This window comes from Saccopteryx leptura, chromosome 10 (genome assembly GCF_036850995.1).
Source record: "Saccopteryx leptura isolate mSacLep1 chromosome 10, mSacLep1_pri_phased_curated, whole genome shotgun sequence".
NCBI classification, from domain to species: domain Eukaryota; kingdom Metazoa; phylum Chordata; class Mammalia; order Chiroptera; family Emballonuridae; genus Saccopteryx; species Saccopteryx leptura.
In genome coordinates, this window is record NC_089512.1 from 74,888,921 (window position 1) to 74,914,874 (window position 25,954).

The window sequence follows — 25,954 nt, forward strand, 5'->3', positions numbered from 1 at the left end:
GGAAATAGAATTATTTCAATTTGTCTGTTTCTGTTGAGTGTCTGTGTATTACAAAACTAGGATTTCTGATCTTGTTTTGATCAATAGGTCAAAATCTGCAAATATTGTAAGTATATTAAAAAAACAATAACAAAAATAAACAACTCTAGACAAGTGGAAATGCAGCATTATCTACCATTACTTAAAAATGCTATCTAGATTTAAAAATAGGTTATATATGTGAAAAACTGAGTAGGTCCTTCAACCCTGGAGTTTCTTAGAAGATGGTAAAATCTACACCCTAGAGTACTGAAATCTTGAAACTGGCTGATGCTCTTTGTAAAGCCAGTAGCCACAGCCACCATCACAGATGCCTGGCCAACGCAGGTTTGCATTTGATTCAGACAGACAATAATGAAACAATAGAGCCAAGAACGGTGGGCCATTAGCTTTAATTCTAGCTTGCACCCAGCAGGCAAGAAATACACACAGTGGGAAAACACCTCCCTTTCCATTCAGGGCTCCCAAAGCCACTGACTTTTCCGAGTTTCCTAGAATCAAAGGTTTGTATCTCACCAGCCTTATTCACCTCTCTTCCCCATCTCCTTCTCTTTGCACAAACTCTGTACAAACTGGCTCTCCATCAGCACTCCACCATCTTGGCTGCTTCTCCTCATCTCCACATGGCCTTTCTCTGCTTTCCTCCAGCATGGGCTCCTCTGCCCCACTTTATAGTGTAAAAATCAAAACCTTTAATCCAATATACAAACAAGGAAGTCTCTGATACAAAGCCACTTATCTGAGGCATAATGGGATTCCTCATGAGAGTGCACCACCCACATCATGAACAGTCAGGGGTGTGGGGAAAAGCTTAGTCTTAAAACTAAGCCTTAGGCTATAACCACCCTGCCTGCTTACAGCCTGTCCCCCACACTCAATGCAAACTATAAGCAAGCAAACCTATATCATATTTACAAACTTATTTGACCCACACTCTTTCATTAAAACAACTCATGTAAACAACTGTACAAGGGTAAAGGCTGTTCCAGGAAATATAAATGTGGAGCAGAATAAGAAAAGGCATTTTTAGTCTCCATTTCCCTTTTCACTCTCTACCTGCTGCCCCTTAACAACGGACATTTCTATCTGCATCCTGAATGACTGTGATGTTGTTTCAGGAGCCGGCTCTCTCTCAATGCTCCCTTCCCTTGCCTCTCCTCTCATGAAACTGATGGTGGCCAATCACCTGTATTGATGTGCTAGGGCTCCAAAACAAACTAGCACAGATTGGGTGGCTTAAACAACAGACATTCATTTTCCTCCAGTTCTAGAGGTGAGGAGTCTCAGGGGAAGCGTTGGCAGGCTGGGTTTCTTCTGAGGTCCCTCTCCTGGGCTTGCACAGGGCTGCCTTCTTTCTGTGTACTTACATGGTTGCTCCTCATTTGTTCTGTGTCCTCATCTCCTGTTCTTATCATGACACCAGTCGTATTTGATTGAACACACCCATATGACCTCATTTTACCTTAATCACCTATTTACAGCCTTATCGTTAAATATCATCACATCCTGAAGTACTGAGGGTTAGGGCTTCAACATATGAAATTTGAGGGTATACAATTCAGCTCCTAACACTTCCATCTAAGATAAGAGACTTTACATCAAGAAAAAGATCTGAACTGTTGTGTGGGCTGGGGCTTGGGTGAGGCTTGGGCTGGGCTGGGGTTGGGGCGGGGTGGGGGGCTGGGGTGGGGCTGGAGTGGGGGAGCTGGGCAGGGGCTGGGGCTGAGGTGGGGATGGGGCGGGGCTGGGGCTGGTGTGGGGGGTGGGGCGGGGCTGGAGTGGGGGAGCTGGGGCAGGGGCTGGGGAGGAGCTGGGGCTGAGGCGGGGCTGGGGCTGAGGTGGGGATGGGGCTGGGCTGGGGCTGGTGTGGGGGGGGGCGGGGCTGGGGCTGAGCTGGGGCTGGCATGGGGCGGGGCTGGGGCTGGGGCAGGGCTGTGGAGGGGGGCTGAGGCGGGGGTGGGCGGGCTGGGAGGAGACAATAATGGCAGGAAAGTTTTGAACCCAGGCCGCTAGCCCTCTACGTTAGAAAAATGAGCCTGACCTGTGGTGGCGCAGTGGATAAAGCGTCGACCTGGAAATGCTGAGGTTGCCGGTTCGAAACCCTGGGCTTGCCTGGTCAAGGCACATATGGGAGTTGATGCTTCCAGCTCCTCCCCCTTCTCTCTCTGTCTCTCTCTCCTCTCTCTCCCTCTCTGTCTCTCTCTCTCTCCCTCTCTCTCTCCTCTCTAAAAGTGAATAAATAAAAAAAAAAAAAAAAGAAAAGAAAAATGAAGTAATGTATAAGAAGTCACCTGTTCAAAGTATTCCACACATGTCCAAATTAATTTTATCAAGCTGAAGTTATTGCTATTATTTTTTGTTTTTCAGAAGGAAATCATGATGTATGAAACCATTTTTGATGGAGAAGCTATTGACCCAGGTACGTGCTGCATCATCTTTTCAGTGAAGTCCACGTTACCCACTTCGATGCTAAGCTGTGTGAATAAATCACTTATTCATTACTAGAAAGCCCGGCAGTCATACGAAATGACTGCTGTTCTAGATATTATAAATTGTAATTAAAATGATTTGTGCAAAGGTGTCTGCTAATTCAAACTGAATTACCCAGGGCAGGCAGCGAGGACGCCCCTTTGCTTACTGCCCCACGGGCTTTCCCTCTTCTACTTGCTTAATTGCTTAAAGTAGAGTGCAATGAAGGAAACCACTGGCGGTACATTTCTTAAGAGCCACCACTAGCTCAATAAATAAAGGTGATTTAAATAATAAAATGTTAATTCACATGTCAAAGATCTCTTTGTACACAACATTTCTTGTGTAGATCTTTCCATCATTTTTAAGCTCGCCTTGCAGAGGACCATCAATTATTTTTAACTTTACTTCCGTTCTTTCACGAACTCTTGAACAGGCAACATAAAATCGACCATGTCCAAATGCAGGCTCAGGTAAAAAAATGCCAACACGCTTAAGCGTTTGGCCCTGAGACTTATTGATGGTCATAGCAAAGGCAAGTTTTACAGGAAATTGTCTACGTCTCAATTGAAACGGCAACCCTGTTTGAGATGGAGCCAAATCAATTCTTGGAATGACATGTATTTCACCTTTAGAGGAGCCAGTCAAAGACTTAGCTATTATGACATTATTTTTCAATTGGAGAACCTCTAGTCTTGTACCACTGCAAAGACCCGTTCTGGTGTTAAGATTTCTTAACAGCATAATAATTGCTCCAATCTTTAACCTCAATTTGTGAGATGGCATGCCAGAAGGCGGGACTATTTGAATGCCGTGGCAACTTCACCCCATTGGCTAGTACAGTTATGCAAGCAACGAATAAGCTATCGGCGACAAACAGACACTTAAGCCGCATATAATAAAGATGCTGTGCATAATGTGACTGTCCTAAAGCAAACCATTAAAGGCTGGGCAGGTAAAATAAATGCTGAAAGGGGCCATGTAAGACAGTTCAGTTATCAATGGTAATTGAGGCTTGAAAGACATGGCTATTTCTGGATTCCATCAAATTATGACCACATTGGGATAGGCCTGGAGTTGCCAGAATTCTTGACACTTAAAAAGTGTTACATAAAGATAGAGGGTGACGGAGGACGATCTCTCTTTGGGTGATGGGTATGCAACAGAACTAAATGACAAGATAACCTGGAAATGTTTTCTTTGAATATATGTACCCTGATTTATTGATGTCACCCCATTAAAATAAAAATTTATTTATAAAAAAAAAACCAGATAGAAGGTGATGGAAGACAATTTGACTTTGAGTGAGGGGTATGCAACATAATCAAATGTCAAAATATTCTGGAGATATTTTCTCTGAACATATGTACTCTGATTTATCAATGTCACCACATTAAAATTAATAAAAAAAGTAATAAAAAATTAAATTAAAAAAAGAAAAAGAAAAAAAAGTGTTACATAAAATCTAAGTGTTATGTGAAATCTAAGTTCCATGAAATCTAAGGGTCACACAAAATCTAAAGTGTTACATGAAATCTGGCCCTGGCCTTTTGGCTCAGTGGTAGAGCGTCGGCCTGGCGTGCAGGAGTCCCGGATTCGATTCCTGGCCAGGGCACACAGGAGAAGTGCCCATCTGCTTCTCCAACCCTCCCCCTCTCCTTCCTCTCTGTCTTTCTCTTCCCCTCCTGCAGCCAAGGCTCCATTGGAGCAAAGTTGGCCCAGGTGCTGAGGATGGCTCTGTGGCCTCTGCCCCAGGCGCTAGAATGGCTCTGATTGCAACAGAGTGACTCTCCAGATGAACAGAGCATCGCCCCCTGGTGGGCATGCCAGGTGGATCCCAGTCGGGCGCATGCAGAAGTCTGTCTGACTGCCTCCCCGTTTCCAACTTCAGAAAAATACAAAAAAAAAAAAAAAAAAAGAAAAAGAAATCTGCCCATTGTTAAATGTAGGTTAGTAATTGACTTAAAACAAGCTTTGTGGTGCAGGCCAAATAAAACACATTTTTCCTCCTGTTTCCTTTTGTTGTGTAAACTACCCCAAGATTTCCTGGCTTAGAACAACAACCATTTCATTAGATCTCAAAATGTTTTGGGTCAAAAATTTGTGCAAGTATCACCTGGGCAAATCATTGCTTTTCTCTATTGAAAGGAACTTCAGTGATATTCGGTGGCGGCCGATCTGGTCTGGTGGGTCCAAAGTGGCTTAATCATATGCCTGACAATGTGGTGGGGATAATTGCATGGATGAGCTCAAATGGGTCCCACTTACTCTTTAAAAAATTTAAAAATATTTTTTTATTACAGTTGGCATTCAATATTACTTTATATTAGTTTTGGGTGTACTGCATAGTGGTTAGACAATTATAGAATTTTCAAAGTGATCCCCCAATAATTCAAGTACCCACCTGACATCATACATATAAAATTCTAAAAAATTTTAGAATGTGTATTTAATAAATACCTATTTAGCATGCTTATTCAAAGCACATTATAATTTTAACCTATTTAAATTTTTATTGGGTTAAATATATATAAAATAAAATTTACTATTTTAACTATTTTTAATTGTATACTTCTATGGCATTAAACACATTTACGTTACAGCAATTACCTGCTCCTAGCTCCAGAATTTCCCACCTTCCCAAACCATGTTTCTGTACCCATGAAACACTACTGCTCATTTCCTCCTTCCCTCTGCCCCTGAAAACCACCTTCTCTGTATCCATGAAACACTACTGCTCATTTCCTCCTTCCTTCTGCCCCTGAAAACCACCTTCTCTGTACCCATGAAACACTACTGCTCATTTTCTCCTTCCCTCTGCCCCTGAAAACCACCTTCTATTTTCCATCTCTGTGAATTTGACTACTTACTTGATTACTTTAGGTACTTCCTATAAGTGGAATCATATAATGTTTCTCCTCCAATGATGGCTTTATTCTACTAGGCATAACCTCTTCAAGGTTCATCCATGTGGTAGCATGTGCCAGAATTTCCTTTCTTTATAAGGCTGAGTAATGTTCCCTTTTCAGTGTTTACCACACTCTGTTTATTCATTCATCCGGCAGTGGACATGTGGACTATTTCCACCTCTTGGCTATCAATGCTGCAATATCACCTATTTAATTTTAATATTATTTCCTTGTACTGAAAAGCTTTATATTTGACTATGCAGTTGCAGACTTATGACAAGATCTTATTAGGACACTTTTAATATCTAATCATAGCAAATATTTGTTGAATTCTTACTATGGTACATCATTTGAAGGGCAATTTAAAAATAGTTTGACATGTTCTTTCTTTAAATGTTTGATTTTAAACTAATTACAGATTGACAAAGAATTGCAAAAATTGTACAAAGAGGTACTCTGTACCTATCACCTAGCTTCCCCCAAAGGTAACATTGTTCCTATCTACAGCACCAAACCAGAACATTGACATTGGTCAATGAACTGGATTATAGATTTTACTAAGATTTGACCAGTTTGGGCATGCACTAATTTCTTTATATGTCTGTGTGAATAGTTCTACGACATTTAACCCTTTGAGTAGTGAGTTTTTTCATGCTTGCTGACTCCCAGGAGTGAGGTTTGTTTTTTTTTCAAAAAATAAAATCAGTTCCAGTTACAGTTCTATGAACTTAAAATCATGTTTGTTGATAACTAATTTATGGAAACAAGAAGAACATACATTTGCCTTTTTAATTTTATTTTTTTAATTATTTTTATTTATTTATTTTAGAGAATAGAGATGAGAGAGAGAGAGAGAGAGAGAGAGAGAGAGAGAGAAGGAGAGAGGAGCAGGAAGTATCAACTCCCATATGCTTGACCAGGCAAGCCCAGGGTTTTGAACCAGCGACCTCAGCATTCCAGGTCGACGCTTGATATACTGCACCACCACAGGTCAGGCACATTTGCCTTTTTTAAATGTTGCCTTACACATTTTATTTTTAAAATAAAAATTTTTGTTACAATCTTACTCTGGATGGTCAGTAAGGCGTGAGGATGTACATGAATGTTCATAGTCCTCTAAAGGGTTAATTACCAGTATAGATTCCTGTGACCACTACCATGGTCAAGATTCAAACCCACTTCTTCACCACAAAAGAGCTCTCTAATGGGCAATTTTTAGTTCATGTTAAATCACATACAGCTTCTAGTTTTTCCTTTGGTAACAGAGCAAGCTTGGAAAGATAACTTGTCACTATGCTGGCGATGTAGCAAATATTCGATAAACACTTTGTGAGATCAGCAAATGCTTTGTGAGGTCATCATAATTTGCTTTCTCTGTGTTTTGTGTTCTCCCCACAGTGTCCGGGAATGTGTATGAATACAATAGCAGGACAGGCACAAGAAAGTGGAAGAAGCCCCCCAGGCACCAGGAGGCGCCCTTGGCAAACATGCCCTCCCTTCCAGAGTCCCACTCTTCTGAGGAGTCCACATCCGTAAAAATTCCCATGCAGAAATAGCATTTTCCTGTGTCTCTGAATAATTTATTTCTTTTTTGGTGTATGTCACTCTCAGGAATTTTTCTTGGCTATCTAAAATTGAACTGTAGATGTGAGGTCAACTGCTTTGTTTATTTGTTTATAGCTCTCTATGATCTTCCAGTTCAAGGTGTCTGGGTGAGGGCAGCAGGACTGGTTGACCCTGAGTCTCTTAAAATGCTTTGCTGAAAACTAGAGGCTAAATTGATAATGTTCATTGTCCGCCTTTGCCCAGTGGAGGGTGTGCTTGTTACACCTGGAGACTTTGTTTTATTCACTCCAGTAGCCCCAGCACATGCTTGGCACACAGTGGGGACTCCATACATATTTGATAAATAAATGAATTTGAATATATAAATTTAGATCTCTCTTCTTTAATTCAAATTGCTTATTACTCCTATAATGCATGAAACAGAAATGGGAATTATTTTTAGAGAACATTTTTGATTTCCAGTCATAAAAAAGGAATTCTTTTCAGCATTTTTAAACAGCACAAATGATCTTCCTTTTACTTTGCTCTCTGTAACACTATGGAGAATGAACCTTGGAAACTTTAATTATTATTAAAGATGACTTGCCAAGGAAATGTAGGCATCTCACCTTTTGAGAGCTTTGTACTTAGGTATATTTTAATTTTTTTAAAATTTAAAAAAAATTTTTTTTTTTTTGTATTTTTCTGAAGCTGGAAACGGGGAGAGACAGACAGACTCCCGCATGCGCTGCCCACCAGGGGCGACGCTCTGCCCACCAGGGGGCGACGCTCTGCCGCAACCAGAGCCACTCCAGCACCTGGGGCAGAGGCCAAGGAGCCATCCCCAGCGCCCAGGCCATCTTTGCTCCAATGGAGCCTTGGCTGCGGGAGGGGAAGAGAGAGACAGAGAGGAAGAAAGGGGGGGGGGTGGAGAAGCAAATGGGCGCTTCTCCTATGTGCCCTGGCCGGGAATTGAACCTGGTTCCTCCGCATGCCAGGCCAATGCTCTACCGCTGAGCCAACCGGCCAGGGCCTGTACTTAGGTAAATTTTAAATACACATGAGCTCTCTGGTGACTTCCCTGCTTGGGCATCAGAAGACACAGGATAGCAGGACACCGGAGAGGTCTTGGTGATAAAGTCTAAATTCATGTTTAACCCAAAATAGAGTTCAACTTTTTTTAAACTATATCTTATTCAAAGTAAAACACGCTATGAGCCATGAATGTGAGTCAGAGGATAATGGGTGATCAGAATGCCTTGATATGCACCCTCCTTCGCATGTGTGCAGAGGGTTTCTTTGCGGTCCTGGGACAACTCATCCCCCAGGAAGAGAGACCATCTAAACATGAACAGGCTCATTTTAAATTTTGAAATTTTGTCTAGCTAAGATGGGTCAGTCCTCATGGGGCATTACGGTGTGGAGGACATCAGTGGGTTTTAGGTCTGGAGCCTGCACAGGCTGAAGTTCGGTTTTCTTCTAGACTACCTGTACAATACATACAATGGTCTCTGCCTCATTTCTATCTTATAATTGAGATTCTACATGTGGCAGTGCTTTATAAACCATAGGCATTATCTAAGTGTAAAAAAGGGTTAGTTTCATTAGGTCAAAACTGGCTTGTGAGAGAGCAGTGGCTTTGGAACATGGAGAGGGTCACTCCTCGATTTTAAGCCAGCCGTTGTTGGAATTGGCTGGTAATTAGCTTCACAACTTTTGGGAAAGGAGTGTACTGTGTTGTTCCAGATGGCATGATAATTCTTCACCAGGGGAGAGACTAAAGATTGGGAAAATGCTCTTACCTCTCTAGAAAGACTCCCACTAGACCAATTACAGTAAGATGGATGTAGACATGTGGGTCTCCATCTGCCACCACTTGAGCTTTAAAAAAAAGAAACCCAAAGCATTCATAAACTTCCTTCTCAAAATCTGCCTGTGCTGAAACCAATAAAAATTGGTGAGTTGTGTTAGCTTTCCTTTGTTTAGTTTTTTTTTTTTTTACAGAGACAGAGAGAGGGATAGACGGGGACAGACAGACAAGAATGGAGAGATGAGAAGCATCAATCATCAGTTTTTCGTTTTGACACCTTAGTTGTTCATTGATTGCTTTCTCATATGTGCCTTGACCATGGGCCTTCAGCAGACCGAGTAACCCCTTGCTTGAGCCAGTGACCTTAGGTCCAAGCTGGTGAGCTTTGCTCAAACCAGATGAGCCGCGCTCAAGCTGGCTACCTTGGAGTCTCGAACCTGGGTCCTCCGCATCCCAGTCCAACACTCTATCCACTACACCACTGCCTGGTCAGGCTGTTTAGCTGTTTTGAGTTTCAGTTTCAGATCTGGATAAGAGAGAATGTATGCATTGCAGACTACAGGGAGTTTGGAAGGAAGCTAAAGAGGGCTGCACTCAGGAGCAAGATCTGGAAATCAACCTCTTTTTTGGTTCATAATCAATTTGCCTTCAAACTCTAGATGCTCTTTTCCACTTTCCCACAGGGCCTCAATTAAATAATAATGACTGTGTTCATTTTCTGAGGCTGCCGTCAGGAAAGAACACAGACTTGGTGGCTTAAACAACAGCAAATATTCTCTCACAGTTTGGGAGCTAGGATCCTCAAATGAAACTTCGGCAGGACCACGCTCTCTCGGGAGGCTTGTGGGGAGAAGCTGTTTCTGGCCTTCTGCAGGTCTGGTGGCTGCCCTCATATAGCTGGCATGTGGCTACTTCCCTCTCATTTCTGTCTTTAGGTCACTTTCTCTTTGAGGTGTCTGTCAATTTCCCTCTACCTCACTCCTATAGGGATGTCTGTTATTGGATACAGGAACCCCCTGGGTGAGACAGGAGACATCGCCTCATTTCAAGTGCCTTAACTGCTGCAAACCCATTTTTCCCTACTAAGATCATGTTCACAGGTTCTAGGAATCAAGACACAAACATATCTTTTTTGAGGGTCACCCATTCTACAAACTATAATGATTTTAAAAGTCTTTTAAATGGGTTATAAATTAATACTATCTTTCTGGAGAATAATATGATGTTTTAGTTTGTTTATCAAGGCCCTGGCCAATTTGATCAGTGGTACAGTGTCAGCCCGGTGGGTGGAAGTCATGGGTTCGGTTCCTGGGTTTGATTCCTGGTCAGGGCACAGGAGAAGTGACCATCTGCTTCTTCACCGCTCTCCCCCCCCCTTTCCTCTCCCATAGTCATGGCTCAAATGGTTCAAGCAAAGTTGGCCCTGGGCACTGAGGATGGCTCCATGGCCTCACCTCAGGCACTAAAATAGCTCAGTTGCTGAGCAATGGAGCAGTGAGTGGCCCAGATGGTCAGAGCATCACCTGGTATGAGAATTGTGAGTGGATCCAAGTCGGGGCACATGCAGGAGTCTGTCTCTGCCTCCCTGCCTCTCACTTAATTAAACAAATACATTTATTGAGTGCCTAATATGTGTCAGGAATGTATTAAGGCCTTTAATCAATAAAAATATAAGGGTAAATGCATTCTTGACCTGGTAAATTCCTTGCTTGAAATGTCCCTGTAGATAGGAAAACACAAAAGATCTATGAGATTCTTTTTTTAGATGGTTCCTCATGGTAGCATTGCTAGAGAAAAACAAGTGGAATAAAATCAAAGTGTCTATTTAAAAAAGGGGTCAGCTGGAAAATTATATCATGTTCATATTGTACTCTAAGATTTTTTAAAATTAAGCCCACATCAATATGCAAGATGTATTAAGTGATCAACAATATTGTAAACTACAGAATTTAATTAATATAAATAAAGACAAACATCTATAGAGATATACATGTTGGTACAGGTATAAACTTGAGGGGCAATGGGCAGTCGCAGGGAACTCAATAGCTACTACCTTGTACAGACATTCTGGGGAAGGGTATGCAGAGGATGAAGGCAGATATTTTTACTTTTCCTATCAATGTTTATGAACAATTGAATTTTCCAAACTTGTACATGTTATTTTTACTTTTTGGTAATGTTATCTGGTGATGAGACTTTGGTACATTTATTACTTTTTAAATACTTTATTCTGAAATTTTGTGAGAAGACTGAGGCTTTTCTTTCAAATTAATTTGAAATTAGGTTTAGTTCTGTCTATTGCTTGGGGTATTTTCTTCCTTAATTTGTGTAATTATTGTTGCTTTTCATCTGTCTCTTTTTCTCCTTTTGCAATTGATTGTTCTCATGTTAGTTCTTCCGGACTTAGTAGCTAAATCTCTTATCCTTTCCTCTCATGACTTCTAATTATTTCTCTGCTCTTAGAGATTTCTTTCACTTGATATTCTGGGTCACTAATCTTAGTCTCACCAGAGATTGCCCTCAATTATTATATCTCATCTACTGATTTTTTTTTCTTTCTTTCTTTCTTTTTTTTTTTTTTTTTTTGTATTTTTCTGAAGTTGGAAACAGGGAGGCAGTCAGACAGACTCCCTCATGCGCCCAACTGGGATCCACCTGGCGTGCCCACCAGGGGGCGATGCTCTGCCCATCTGGGGCGTTGCTCTGTTGCAACCAGGGCCATTCTAGCACCTGAGGCCATGGAGCCATCCTCAGCATCCGGGCCAACTTTGCTCCAATGGAGCCTCTGCTGTGGGAGGGGAAGAGACAGACAGAGAGGAAGGAGAGGGGGAGGGGTGGAGAAGCAGATGGGTGCTTCTCTTGTGTGCCCTGGCCGGGAATCAAACCTGGGACTTCTGCACACCAGGCCGACACTCTACCACCGAGCCAACCAGCCAGGGCCTCTCATCTACTGATTTTTAAGTTTTAAGATCATAGTTTTAGTTGCAGGCAGGTGTGTGTGTGTTGGGGTGTTTTGCTCTGTTAGGCTCTCGGGCCCCTTGGACTGCTTGTCTTTTCTTTTTCTTCTTCTTTTTTTTTTTTTTTTGTCAGCTTTGGGCCGAGGTGGAGTTGCTATAGACCTTTTGGAGGCAATGAGGGCCTCTCCCTGTGTGGGCTGACGATGACGGGACAGCAGAGGACATCATGGGCTCCCTTGTGAGGACAGGGCTTTGCTGGTCATCTCTGTTTCAGGGACAAAGGAGACTTACCCAATCCTTTTGGTGCTTCCAATCATCCCTGTGGGCCAGTGAGACATGGCATCTCCTTATTGGCTAGTGTCTCGTCTCTCTGGCCGTGGGGAGAGGTCCTGAGAGCTTGATCTCCAGGAGTGAGACCCAGATCCATGCATCAGGGCTCTCTGATGCTGGTCCTACCGTCTCTTCTGGTGCAGAGGGGGAAAAGCTTGGCAAGCCGTCAATCACTTTCTCCATGCCTAATCTGTGTACTGCCTGGAGCTACCCCGGCCAGCTGAGAGAAGCATGAATCTAGCCTAGCTGAGCAGAACAGCCCAGCAAGGCAGCCCCGTTCAGTCAACCTTCCCCTGACACTCACACATATGAACTCCAGTAATAAACACTTGTTTCACGAAGCCTCCGGTTTGTTATACAGCAAAACCTGATACCAGAAAACAGGTGGGATGCTGTCCTTTCATATTTAATAACACAGACACAAAAATGTTATTTAAAAAATTGAGACCCAAGGAAATATTGAAAAGGTGAAAAAGAAAGAGCTGATATAAATTTCATTAAGATGAATTTGTAGAACCTCAGTTAAAAGAATCACTGAACTGTCTTTTGCTTGATGACGGGAACTGTGATCTATTTCAAGTTTCATTTTATAGTGCCTGGCCCAACAGAAGGACCAGCAAACATTTATTAAATAAATCACTTTCAAAATATTCCTAGACAAATCTTTATCTGTGGGCTAATTGAAAGAATTTCCTTTGTCCCGCCCGGATAGCCCGGTTGGTTAGAGCAGTGGTCCCCAACCCCTGGGCTATGGACCGGTACTGGTCCGTGGGCCATTTGGTACCGGTCTGCAGAGAAAGAATAAATAACTTATATTATTTCTGTTTTATTTATATTTAAGTCTGAACGATGTTTTATTTTTTAAAAATGACCAGATTCCTTCTGTTACATCTGTCTAAGACTCACTCTTGACGCTTGTCTTGGTCACGTGATACATTTATCCGTCCTACCCTAAAGGCCGGTCTGTGAAAATATTTTCTGACAATAAAACTGGTCCGTGGCCCATAAAAGGTTGGGACCACTGGGTTAGAGCACTGTCCCAATACACAGAGGTTGCCAGTTTGACCTGCTGTCAGGGCACATACAAGAACAGACTAATGGGCCCAGGCCGGTTGGCTCAGTGGTACAGCGTCGGCCTGGCGTGCAAGGGGTCCCGGGTTCAATTCCCGGCCAGGGCACACAGGAGAAGCACCCATCTGCCTCTCCACCCCTCCCCCTCTCCTTCCTCTCTGTCTCTCTCTTCCCCTCCCGCAGCGAGGCTCCATTGGAGCAAAGATGGCCCGGGCGCTGGGGATGGCTCCTCAGCCTCTGCCCCAGGCGCTGGAGTGGCTCTGGTCGCAACAGAGCGACGCCCCAGAGGGGCAGAGCATCGCCCCCTGGTGGGCAGAGCTTCGCCCACTGGTGGGTGTTGGTGGGTGTGCCGGGTGGATCCCGGTCGGGCGCATGCGGGAGTCTGTCTGTCTCTCCCCGTTTCCAGCTTCGGAAAAATACAAAAAAAAAAAAAAAAAAAAAAAAGAACAGACTAATGTTCCTGTCTCTCTCTCTCTTCCTCCCTCCCTTCCTCTCTTCCTAAAAGAAAAATTTAAAAAATATATTAAAAAAGAATTTCCTTACAGTGTTTCCAGTGTTGATTCTGGTCTGCTTAAATACCTTACAACAAGAACTTCATTACCTACCAGGCAGCTCTTTCCACTGTCAAACAACAATCATCAGAATCATTTTATTGAAGAAGAAGAACATCTGGTTGACAGTATGAAATCTGAGCTAAATAATTCAGAAATACGGTTTCTCCTTATTAAGAAAGCCCAATGGATGAAGCAAGCATATTTCCACCTTCTGATGAAGAAGCTCCCATGGCCCTGGCCAGATAGCTCGTGTGGTTATCATTCTGAAGCGCAGAGGTTGTCAGTTTGATCCCCGGTCAGGGCACATACAGGAACAGATCTATGTTCCTGTCTCTCTCTCCTTCTTTCCCTTCCTCTCTCTTTCTCTCTCTAAAATCAATATAATTAATATTAAAAAAGGAAAATAAAAGAAGACACTTCTCTGGACCAGAGTGTCTGCAGAATCGCTTCCATTCAGCATTGTTACCTTATCTTTCAACCTGCTCCAAGAGCACACCACTTAGTCCGTAATAAATGATTTACTCTGGTTATATAAAGCAAAATGATCCCTTTTGAATCAGTATTACCTTGGAATGTAATTACCAGCATCTCATTTTGTTAGCTTATCATCCAATGCTCTCAGGATGGCTTTAAATAGAAAAAATTGGCAGTTTTATTGTATTCTTGATGTCTTGCAAACATTACCTATTTGTATGACTGTAGGGTCAGTCTACACACTTCACTGGATCTAAAAAGAAATTTAAGTTGTGCTTATTGCTGTGAACTAAGATTTAAACAGTTCATTATTTAATATTATGAAGTATCTTAACAGGTAAGGCTCCAAGACAAAAACTTACCTCTCACCCTTTAATTTTAAGAAGCCAATATGAAAGTCTGTTTTCAATTTATACAAAGTTATTAGCAAAATATATAACGCATAGTAAGTGTTTGAGAAAGGTTATAAGTTACATTTATTTTTGTATGCAACTATATACTATTACTACTGAGCAAAGAGAGGAGGAGTGACTTCTTGTCAGAATGAACGGGACGTTTCTCCATTCAATCCAGCCCAATAGTTAACTGATGGCCGGCGGGTTCCATTCCTCATTTGACTTATATGCTTTTTTTTTTTTTTTTACTTTCTCCAGATCCAGTTTACTTTTAGGTATTACCATATATTGCAATTGTACGCCTACCCCTTGGTCCTTGAGTTGCCCAGTACCTGGTACAGATGCTGTCCTGCACATGGCCGGTGGCAGACATGGCCAATGTATTGCAGCACACCTTCGTGCTGAGTGTGGATGCAGCCCATATGGACATGGAGATATGCCACCCAGATTCCCTTTCAAGGAAGGACTTGCTATCCAGCTATAGGGAGTGTGGTCAGCAGACCTTCCGGCTGTCAGCATCTTCAAGGTCAGCCTTAGCTGTACAGGCCACCTGCCTGGGTGTCGTGGTCTTTCCAGGGCAACCTTCACTAGTAACTGAGTCTGGCGTTTGGCTAAGGAAGAGGGGCTCATAAGGGCCCCACTATTTCAGCTCATTGTCAGACAATTCTGATGAGAACACCGGTTCCAGAGTGTCCCCCACCCCTGCCTTGTTGTAGAACAGAAAGTATGTCTACCTAGTGCTCACAGAGCCAAACATTAAGCACTGAATTACTGTGGAGAAAGATCGATTATTTTACCATGAATGGCGCAACCCAGGACAATGGAAACTCATTGATGCTCAAAAACCTGAACTTCTTGATGGCATGTAGGTTATAGATGATATAAGGCAAACTCACAGACACCATAGGTTAAGGGTTTGGGGTCACACTGGGAGCTGACTGGTTGGAAGTGAGGTAAGGGTAATGATTCTTCAAGTCTTGAGGTCTGCTCTGGTGTCCTTCTGTCTGGTCTCATGGGGTCATTCCACCTTAAGGCTCAGGAGCTGAAACAGTCTAGGTCAAGATGTGATATTTAGGCCCTGGCTCATGGCTTTGTGGATAGAGTGTCAGCCCAGTGTATGGATGTCCTGGGTTTGATTCCTGGTTAGTGCACACAGGAGAAGTGACCATCTGCTTTGCTCCCTCTCCCTCTCCTGCAGCCAGTGACTTGATTTGGTTCAAGTGTGACCTTGGGTGCTGAGGATGGCTTGGTTGGTCTGAACATCAGCCTCAGGTGCTAATAATAGCTCAATACTTGAGCATCAGCCCAAGGCAGGGTCACTGGGTGAATCCCAGTTGGGGTGCATGTGGGAGTCTGCCTCACTATCTCCCCTCTTCTCACTTAAAAAAAAAAAAAAAGATGTGCCTGACACAGGCGGTGGCGCAGTAGATAAAGCGTCGGGCTGGGATGCCGAGGACCCAGGTTCGAGATCCCGAGGTTGCCAGCTTGAACGCAAGCTCATCTGGTTTGAGCAAAAAGCTCACCAGCTTGGACCCAAGGTCACTGGCTCAAGCAAGGGGTTACTCTATCTGCTGAAGGCCTGCGGTCAAGGCACATATGAGAAAGCAATCAATGAACAACCAATGTGTCGCAATGCGCAATGAAAAACTAATGATTGATGCTTCTCATCTCTCCATTCCTGTCTGTCCCTGTCTATCCTCTCTCTGACTCTCTCTTCGTCTCTGAAAAAATAAAATTAAAAAAAAAAAAAGATGTGCTCTTTAGCTTAATAGAAACCCATACTTGTGACCCTTAGTAAAGGCCTGGCCATTGTTTCTGTTGGCCCTGGGGGGTTTATGACTAGTTAGGGAAAGGGCTGAGGGAAACTGACTAGAGTGCTAGATACAAGTTGCATCAAAACCATACATTCAATGAGAATCATCAGTTTTACCCCCGGCCATGTTGGCTGAGGCTTGGTCAGGCCTTTGTGCTTCCTCTGCCCAATCCTGCTTCTGCTCCCTTCTCTTCAGGATGCTAATCCCTAATAATGTGACAACTTTTTTCAATGAAAAGGAGGACAAAAATAAATTGAAGAAAATAATATCATAAATAAAAGAAACTTTTTATTCATTGCAACAATAATACACTATAATAGTGGTTTTCAACCTTTCTAATGCCGTGACCCTGCGATACAGTTCCTCATGTTGCGGTGACCCCAAACCAAAAAATAATTTTGGTGGCTACTTCATAACTGTAATTTTGCTACAGTTATGATTCGGAATGTAAATACCTGATATGCATTATGTATTTTCCGATGGCTTTAGGCGACCCCGCTGGGGTCGCGACCCACAGGTTGAGAACCGCTGCACTATAATATAATAAATACATAATAAACACATTTGTAATATTTTATATTGTAATTATGCTTACATGCCTATTAATTTTTAATAATAATTTTAAGAAAAAAGTACTTAAAATGAGTACTTTTCCATTGAATTTTTTTCTCAATGTATCATCTTGTAACAATATATTGGAAATATCTGAACAAGAAATATTCTTCATATTGAATTTTATGGCAAGTGCTGCAGCTAGAGTATCAACATTCAATCTCGATTTCTCACTTGTCCAAAAATCATTAGCAATTGAAAAATCTCTTACAACTGCTGCATTAGTTTCATGGCAACACAATGTAAATTGAACAAGAATAATAAATTTTCACATAGAATATGTTCATTTTTTAAATGGCTGAATATTTCCACCCATCTTTTATCAATTTCGATGTGTTTATTTTCCCATTGTATTAATTTTCCAGAGTTTAAATATACATCCAGTCTTCTAATTTCTTCAAAGAAACAATTGTCGTCATCTGTTTTGATGTCTGGCATTTATTTAGGTAAAAACTCAAGACAAGATTCAATATCTGTCCAATATACTTGCAATGAAGTAAAAAAAACACCATTGAAAATTGTTATTTCCCATGATGTTTGTTTCAGACCATTCTTCCATATATTAAAAACATGTCTGGTAAAAATTCTGCACTTCTTTGATAAACTTTTCTGTTATGCCTGGATTTGATTCCTTTAAGTCTGACAATTTTTTTTTATAATTAAAGGAAGAAACTTTTCTTCAAAACAGAATTATATTGAAGGATAAAGCCATTCAAAATAAGACTATCTTCCATAGCTGAAATGTGTTCATCTTCAATCTTTTGAATCGTTTTGTGAAAAATAGATGTTTGATTATGTATAAAATACATTAATATCTCAGATATTTTATTACTGAAAAACAATTCCAGGATTTTAAGACATTTGTCTAAACTTAAAAAATATGAACAGAGAGGCTCAAATAATTGTAGAGCATGCTATATAGCAGGTGTTAGAGCAAGCCATCTAACTTTTGAATATCCTAAAAGTTTTTGTATTCAACATTTGCTTCTTCACAAAATTGTTTTCAAGTAGCAACACTAACAGTAAAACGACTAAAATGTAAATGCAAATAAACTGTAGTTATTATTACTTCTATATCAATTGGCATGGTACATGATGCTGTGTTGATTGCATTTGATAAATATGTGTATCACAACCTATTCCTAGTATTTTCTTTTGGAAAAACTCTTGTAATTTTACATACACATTATTCACCCCTTTGTGTCTTCACCCACCAAAATTTGCATCTTCACCCACCAAAATTTGTATTGTATTCTCAACCGTTAGTGCAACAACTTTGAATTTCAAATTGTTTTTATTTATTACTCTGTATAGATGGTTTGACAAAATTTCAGAAGTTTCACCCTCAATGGATTCTAAATTTAAAATTTTTACTTGAATGCCATTGGTAACATTAAAATATCTTACTATTATTGGATACAATTTAATTTATTATGACTAGATGCATCAGATAAAATCGTTACAAATGCTGCAGTTTCCAAGTCCTCTGTAAGTATTTTGTCACAGTAATTTTTAAATACTGATTTCAAAATAGCCTGGCATTTTGTCCTGGCACATGAAAATTTTGCATTGTAAAACTTTTTCAATAATTTAGTTGTACAATTCATACTACAAAAACTTTGATTGTGAATTATGGTATGAAATGCAAATGTTTCTTTCCATTGCAGGCAACTGTTTTTCATCTTCAGAATATTTGAAGTTTTAAAAAAACTTGTTACTTTACAACTGGAAGCTGATGCATCTAATGACTGCATATGTTTGTTGGGGGTCAAGTGTTTTGTTATTGTTGGTCTGCCCCCAACTGCAATACAAAATTCTCCACTGCAAATATTGCAGAAAACAATGGTACCTTTCTTTGATATGAGGAATGGAAATTTCTTTTTTAATTTATCGTTGAAATGACATTTTCTTTTTGATTTTTTCATCCTTTAAATAAAATTTAAAATTAAAAATAAAATACAGAGCTACACGAATGATGCAGGCACATTAGGAACTAAAAACATTACATCATGGTAGGCGAATTTTCTGGAAGCTAAATTAACAAAACTAAGTATCAAACAAAACCACTAATTTGGAGTGTATTCATGTGTATTTATCATTTTCTAATTAAAAAAGGTTTGTCTTATGCAACTATTTGATCAAAATGCATTATTAATAGATATGGTTTGCCTGACCAGGCAGTGGTGCAGTGGATAGAGCGTCGGACTGGGATGCAGAAGACCCAGGTTCGAGACCCCGAGGTCTCCAACTTAAGCGCAGGCTCATCTGGTTGGAGCAAAAGCTCACTGGCTTGAGCCCAAGGTCACTGGCTCAAGCAAGGGGTTACTTGGTCTGCTGAAGGCCTGTGGTCAAGGCATATATGAGAAAGCAATCAATGAACAGCTAAGGTGTTGCAACATGCAATGAAAAACTAATGATTGATGCTTGTCATCTCTTTGTTCCTGTCTTTCTGTCCCTGTCTATCCCTCTCTCTGACTTTTTGTCTCTGTAAAAAAAAAAAGAAAAAAAAAAGATATGGTTTGAGGTTAGATTTCTACTTTAAAACTTGAATTTTGGGGAAATACTTGTAAATAAAATTATATTTATTTGGAAATTAGTAAATAGATAATGAATTAATAAAATGTGAATTGTGCTTACCTGTCTATGATTGAATATTCACTGAGAAAGAAATAATCGTGAGTCTACAATGTCGTATGTGCCATGTTGTGTCTCAGTAAGAAGTACACAAAGCCATTCACGCTTGGTATAACGTGTTCTCAAAGGTCTCCCGTACAAAGCGCATGTGTCTCATAATCATGGCTCGCCGAACTGTACTGATCCTTGACGAATAGTCATGTCAAATACAAATATGTCACATCACACGCAGTGGATCAACTCTGCATAAATCGAATATGAACATTTACAGATTAGTCTTCCAATATCAAAAAGGAGGACATACATGTAGGAGTACTCTTTTCGAGGGAAGACGGAACTTACAAAAGGACTGTCCTCCCTAAAGGAGGATGATCGGTCACTTTATTAGCTTAATAAACACCTTATACTACAAACCTTGTACTAGGGTCAGCTTCCAGAGAACCTACCCAGCAGTCACCACCAGTAGACTGAAGCTGATAGGTAGAATTCAGCCCGTCTTCCACACCTGTTCTTCTTAAGGAGTTCTCACTGATAAGTGAATAGCAAAGATACTCAGAACATTCAAGTAATTCCTAAAAATAGGTAAGTTCAAACTCTCCTCTGGCCTGCAGGCCAAAGAGAATATAGCTAAGCATGCGGAACGTGGCTCATTCCAGAACACATACATGACTTCCTTCAAAGTATTCAAATATTTTCCTTCATTAAGTAAGACAGTGTTTCTCAACCATTGACATTAGGGACTGGATAATTCTTTGTTGTGGGGCCTGAGAAAGCATGAACGAGGTGAATAGTCAAGTGGGTGCTGGGGGGAGGAGCTTCCAGACCAAAAGAACACAAGTATGAGTTGGCAAATTTGAGGAACAAGAGGAGGGCTGGCATGGCCAGATTCAGAGAGAAAAGGGGACATGGTGGAGAAGTGGAGGGGAATCCGTGTTGAGTTATCCTGAGGGATGGCTAGGAAGGATGAGCAGAGGAATGACGTGACTCATACATTTAAAAAATCAAATAGTTCTAGCTGAAGAATCAGGCTGAGTCCTTAGGGAAGTGGACAGAACCCCTTATCTTCATGGTGGTATTTCAGGTGGATTCTTCTGAAATTCTGCCAAGGAGTCATTAACCCTGACTTCAGGAATGCACCTGAGGTAGGGAGACAGACCCAGCTGAAGTCCCCTCCATAATAAAAGTGAGGTAGAATTCTAACAAGAAATCCAGAAGAATTTTAGAAAGACGTTTTGGGGTAGGGCTGAAGAATGAACAAGATTTCACGAACCAAGAAGGCAGGGAAGGATGTTCTAGGTAGTAAAAAATAACTCCCATGAAACACTGTGCCATGATCATATTCCCAATTTCTTATAGGTGTTCAGCAGGCAACAGTTCAATTGATTTTTAAGTGATGCTTTAAGCTAGGCATTATTATCTTCATTTTACAGATTACATTAAAGATTGGAGGTTAAGTGACATTCCTGATCTTCCTATAAATATTAATTGAATCCTGTTTTTCTTTTTGTGACAGAGACAGAGAGAGACAGAGGGAGGGACAGATAGGGACAGACAGACAGGAAGGGAGAGAAATGAGAAGCATCAAGTCTTTGTTGCAGCACCTTAGTTGTTCATTGACTGTTTTCTTATATGTGCTGTGACCAGGGGGCTACAGCAGAGTGAATGACTTCTTGCTCAAGCCAGTGAGCTTGGGCTCAAGCCAGTGAGCTTGGGCTCAAGCCAGAGACCATGGGGTCATGTCTATGATCCCACACTCAAACCAGAGCTGCTGTGCTCAAGCTGGTGAGCCTGCACTTAAGCCGAAGGAGCCCACGCTCAAGTCATTGACCTCAGGGTTTCAAACCTGGGTCCTCGGCATCCCAGCCTGACACTCTATCCACTGCGCCACCACCTGGTCAGGCTAATGGAATCCTGTTTTTCAAATATCTGTTGGGAAACAGTCTAATAATGTCTCTGTGTTGTATTTTTTAATTTTAAGAGGTATTTTTAAACTAACATCTACCAAATATTTTCCATGTGCCAGTCTGTGTGTGTACAGTGGCTATAAGCACAGAACCTCAAACCACACTTCCTGGGTTTCAGTTCAGGCTCTACCTTGACCTCTCTGTGTCTCCATCTCCCCGTTTGCATAAGATGACAATAATAGTTCCTTTTTCATGGCTATTGTGAGGATTCAGAAACTTTCTTTTTTATTCTTGATTTCCACATAATTCATTTAGTCTAAATATGAGATAGCATAAAGACGATGAGAATTCAGCATTAGTTGAAGTGATTTTCTAAACAAAACAGTTGGAAAAAGAGGGACATTCATGAAGAAATATTTCCTACTATAAAGACAAGGTATGGAACACAGTTTTTCGTATTAACTATGGAAAGTGATTTAGAAAAGACCCACTAGGATATATCACCATCATCTCACAATAACAGCAACTACATAATTCTTATAATGGTTAAGTAAAAGCTATACTATTTAATTCTCACTGTGACTCTACTTTGTCAATTCTCCAGATGAATTAAGTGTGTTGCCCAAAGTTACATGGACGCTAAGTAGCAGGGCCAGGACTCAAATTTTAAGTTCTTTCTGATTCTAGTGCCCTGTGTGGCTTATTCAGCGAGGGTTGGAGCAATGAAAATCCATGTTCAGGTCTGTCCTCAGTGGGCTGGTTTTATCTGCCTTCCATCAGAATGTTTATAGATAACTTGAAAGGGTCCCTCCCATCCTTCCTCTTCTAGCCCATTATCATCTCTTACCTTTCCAACAAATCTGGTGGGTGATGCTTTTGCAAACAAGCCCTGACACCCCAGCCAAAGTCACTCAAACTTAAATTCATTTCTCCCTTTTTCTTTATTTTCTTTTCCTGACATTGCCACCTGAGTGCACCCTTTTTTTCTGGGTAAAACTTTTATGAAGCAAACTAGGAACAATTTGAGGTATGGAATGATTGGGAATCTGAGCAGTTTCTTAGCTTAGGTCAATACTGAATTATAGCAGAGGCCAGAAAAAAAGAAGACAAGACCTATTTGAAAAGGGAGGCCTCATTCCGGAACCAAGTTATAATCAGATCCTCTTCCAAGAAAGTGAGGCAGCTTGGTGTGGAGAGAGGCAGGAAGAGATATTCATTCATTTGCACAATTTGATTGTCTAGTCCAGGGATAGTCAACCTTTTTATACCTACCACCCACTTTTGTATCTCTGTTAGTAGTAAAATTTTCTAACCGCCCACCGGTTCCACAGTAATGGTGATTTATAAAGTAGGGAAGTAACTTTACTTTATAAAATTTATAAAGCAGAGTTACAGCAAGTTAAAGCATATAATAATAATTAATTACCAAGTATTTTATTTCAGATTTTTACTAAGTTTGGCAGAATAAATCTTTATAAAACAACTCACTATAGTTAAATCTATCTTTTTATTTATACTTTGATTGCTCCGCTACCACCCACCATAAAACCTGGAATGCCCACTAGTGGGCAGTAGGGACCAGGTTGACTACCACTGGTCGAATACATAGGTCTACAAAAGTTTTCTGTAAAGGGTCAGAGAGTAAGTATCTGATGGAAGAGATACTCTCTGTAAAGGGTCAGAGAGTAAGTATCTGATGGAAGAGATACTTACTTTCTGACCATTTTGTGGGCCATTGTGGCCTTTGTCACAGTTATTCAACTCTGATTTTGTCGTTTGAAAACAGTCATGAAAGTTACATAAACATTTTTTGGCTATATTCCAAAAAATGTATTTATGAACACCAGAATTTGAATTCATATAAAGTTCACATGCTATAAATAATAGTCTTTTGATTTTTTTCACCCACTAAAACATGCAAAGCACACCCCGCTCCTGGGCTGGCTTTGTGTCTCAGCAGTAGCCTGCCAGCCCTGCTTGACACAGTACCAGTATGAACACACAGACATGGCCTCGACGTGCAGGGCTGGGTGGCATTGTTCAGCTTCCTCAAAGTGTGTTTCTTGGAACACATTTTAATTAATGTCTCACCAAAAATGTATTTATGCTCAAGAAAGTTTTAAAAACTTTTTTTTTCAGATTTTTATTCATTTTAGAGAGGGGAAAGAGAGAGATAGAAGGGTGGAGGAGCAGGAAGCATCAACTCCCATATATGTGCCTTGACCAGGCAAGCCCAGGGTTTTGAACCAGCGATGACAGTGTTCCAGGTAGATGCTTTATCCACTGAGCTGTTACAGGTCAGGCCTGAAAGACATTCTTAAACAAAATTCCTTTACTACAGGACTTCACAGAGGCTTTAGTATGCTAATGTACATTGTGAATTTCCAAGAGGGGAATGTGGTAAGAGAGACTTGCGAGGTCAAACTTTTTACATTTGGAACAAATGCATTTTATGATTGGTGTCCCATGGAACACACTGTGAGAACACTCTCTTCTGTTTTGAAATAGAAAAATGAAGCCATTTGCTGATGTGCCCTCACTGCCCACTGAAAGCTGTGTCCAGAGCTGAGGTCTCTTCTTCTAGGGCTGTAATCTCTTTCCCATAAGCCCGGCAATGTTTCAGAATTACATTCACTCTTTTGGTAAAAGGATGGCAACAATGAAGGGAAAGACATATTTTGTTATTTTCTAAAGCACACTGTTGCTTCTCATTTGGTTATGTAAACCCTGGTGAATAGCTTGGTTGTGTCTGTGGCTCTCAGTTCTCACAGGCCCCGTGACCCCTCTCAGATTCACCCCACCATCCAATGCTGGATTCGTTTCCAATTTCACTCTTCTCTGTTGTATAACTGCTGCTTAAATAATTAAACTTCAAAGCGTATCTCACCCTAAGCTCTTTGGGGCCAGAGCTCGCAATGCTAAAAGCAGCAGCAATAAGACTGGAAAAGCTCCTGCACATTAAACCAAAGTGGGAGTTGTTTAAAAACAAACACGAATATTAGGGTTTAGTGAGACCAGTTTCAATTAGAATCAGAGAGCCTTTCAAGAAATTTATATAATATGAATGATCTTGAGGCCTCAGGTGCTAAAGGACTTAGGAGTTGAGTCATATCTTATGTGGGAGTTACTGTGCGAAGTCAGCGCATTAGGCAAAAATTGGATAGAGTCAAAATTACCCTTGAGGCCCTGGCTGGTGGCTCAGTGGATAGAGCATTGGCCTGGCATATAGACTTCAGGGGTTCAATTCCTGGTCAGAGCACACAGGAGAAATGACCATCTGCTTCCTCGGCCCCACTTCTCCTTCTCTCCCTCCTCCCTCCCTCAGCCAATGACTCGATCGGTTGGAGCGTGGCACCAGGTGCTGAGGATAATTCAGTTGGTGTGCACCAGCTTCAGATGCTAAAAAATAACTCAGTACTCCAGCATCAGCCTCAGACAGGGTTGCTAGGTAGAACCTGGTCAGGGTGCATGCAGAAGTCTGCCTCACTATCTCCCCTCCTCTCATCTAAAAAAAAAAATATATATATATATATATATATATATATATATTTCCCTTGAAAATTTTTTGAGTCATCCATAAAATGCCAAAAAACCATGACTTTGTTTATATTCTGTAGTCTCTCAGTAGGTCTAAAAACCTAGTCATTTTCCCCATAGTGTTGTATTAGTTCTCTGTTTCTTAGTTTAGCACTAGATGAAGTAGTTGGTTTGCATTTAGGGGCCTTGCTGTAAAGAAATGATCTTACCCTCCTTGTGGTTTATTTTTCCTGAGAGATACGTACCTCCCATATAGCCTGTTTGCTTTGAAATGTCTGGTCATAAATGACTTTAGATAAATCACATTGCAAAATGTGGTTTTATTTTTCATCTGTCCTGCTTGAAGGGTCCCAAATTTCTTTTAAATTTAAGTTTATGTATCACTATCACAATGTCCTTTGCATTGTTGTGATACTTTGTGTTCACAGACTCTGGCTGGATACTCTACTCACACCAGCAAACGTCATGAAAAGAAATGGGGAAATGAAAGGATAAGAAACATTGGTAAGGTTCATTTCAGCTAAAAGGGTTTAAAAACAAGGAAATAAAACAAGATTAAATGAGTAAGATAAATACCTCAACATTCTTCTTGACCTTAGCCCCACCCCTTTCCCCATACTCATGCACAGAGTAGAGCAAAGGAGAGCGATGTCTTTTCTGAGAAGGTAAAGCCATTTCAGTGGATCTAAGCCCCAGCCTTCTGACTGGAGAGTCCATACTCTGATCCCCATTCTACAAGCATGTATACAACCTACCTCTTGGAGCCACCAAAGGGTTGACTAGATGTGGCTGCAGACATCTCTGGAGCTTCAGCCAAATGCTCCACCACTGACCCATGGCCACCACCTGGTAATCAAGGAATTTCAGGCATTGTCTCATGGATGAGGTAGTATTTGAATA

General features: G+C 41.1%; 1 protein-coding gene across 2 annotated transcripts in view; it reads left to right on the forward strand.

Annotated features, from left to right (window-relative positions):
• LOC136382094 (cadherin-related family member 3-like) overlaps window positions 1–7,269 on the forward strand; it is a 112,833-nt gene extending 105,564 nt beyond the window's left edge. For both annotated transcript variants that reach the window (XM_066350986.1, XM_066350987.1), the window contains exons 18-19: window positions 2,407–2,458; window positions 6,816–7,269. In XM_066350986.1, the coding sequence (XP_066207083.1) occupies window positions 2,407–2,458; window positions 6,816–6,973 (210 nt within the window). In that variant the 3' untranslated portion in view covers window positions 6,974–7,269. The remainder of the gene's footprint in view (window positions 1–2,406; window positions 2,459–6,815) is intronic.
• The last annotated feature ends 18,685 nt before the right edge of the window (window positions 7,270–25,954 follow it).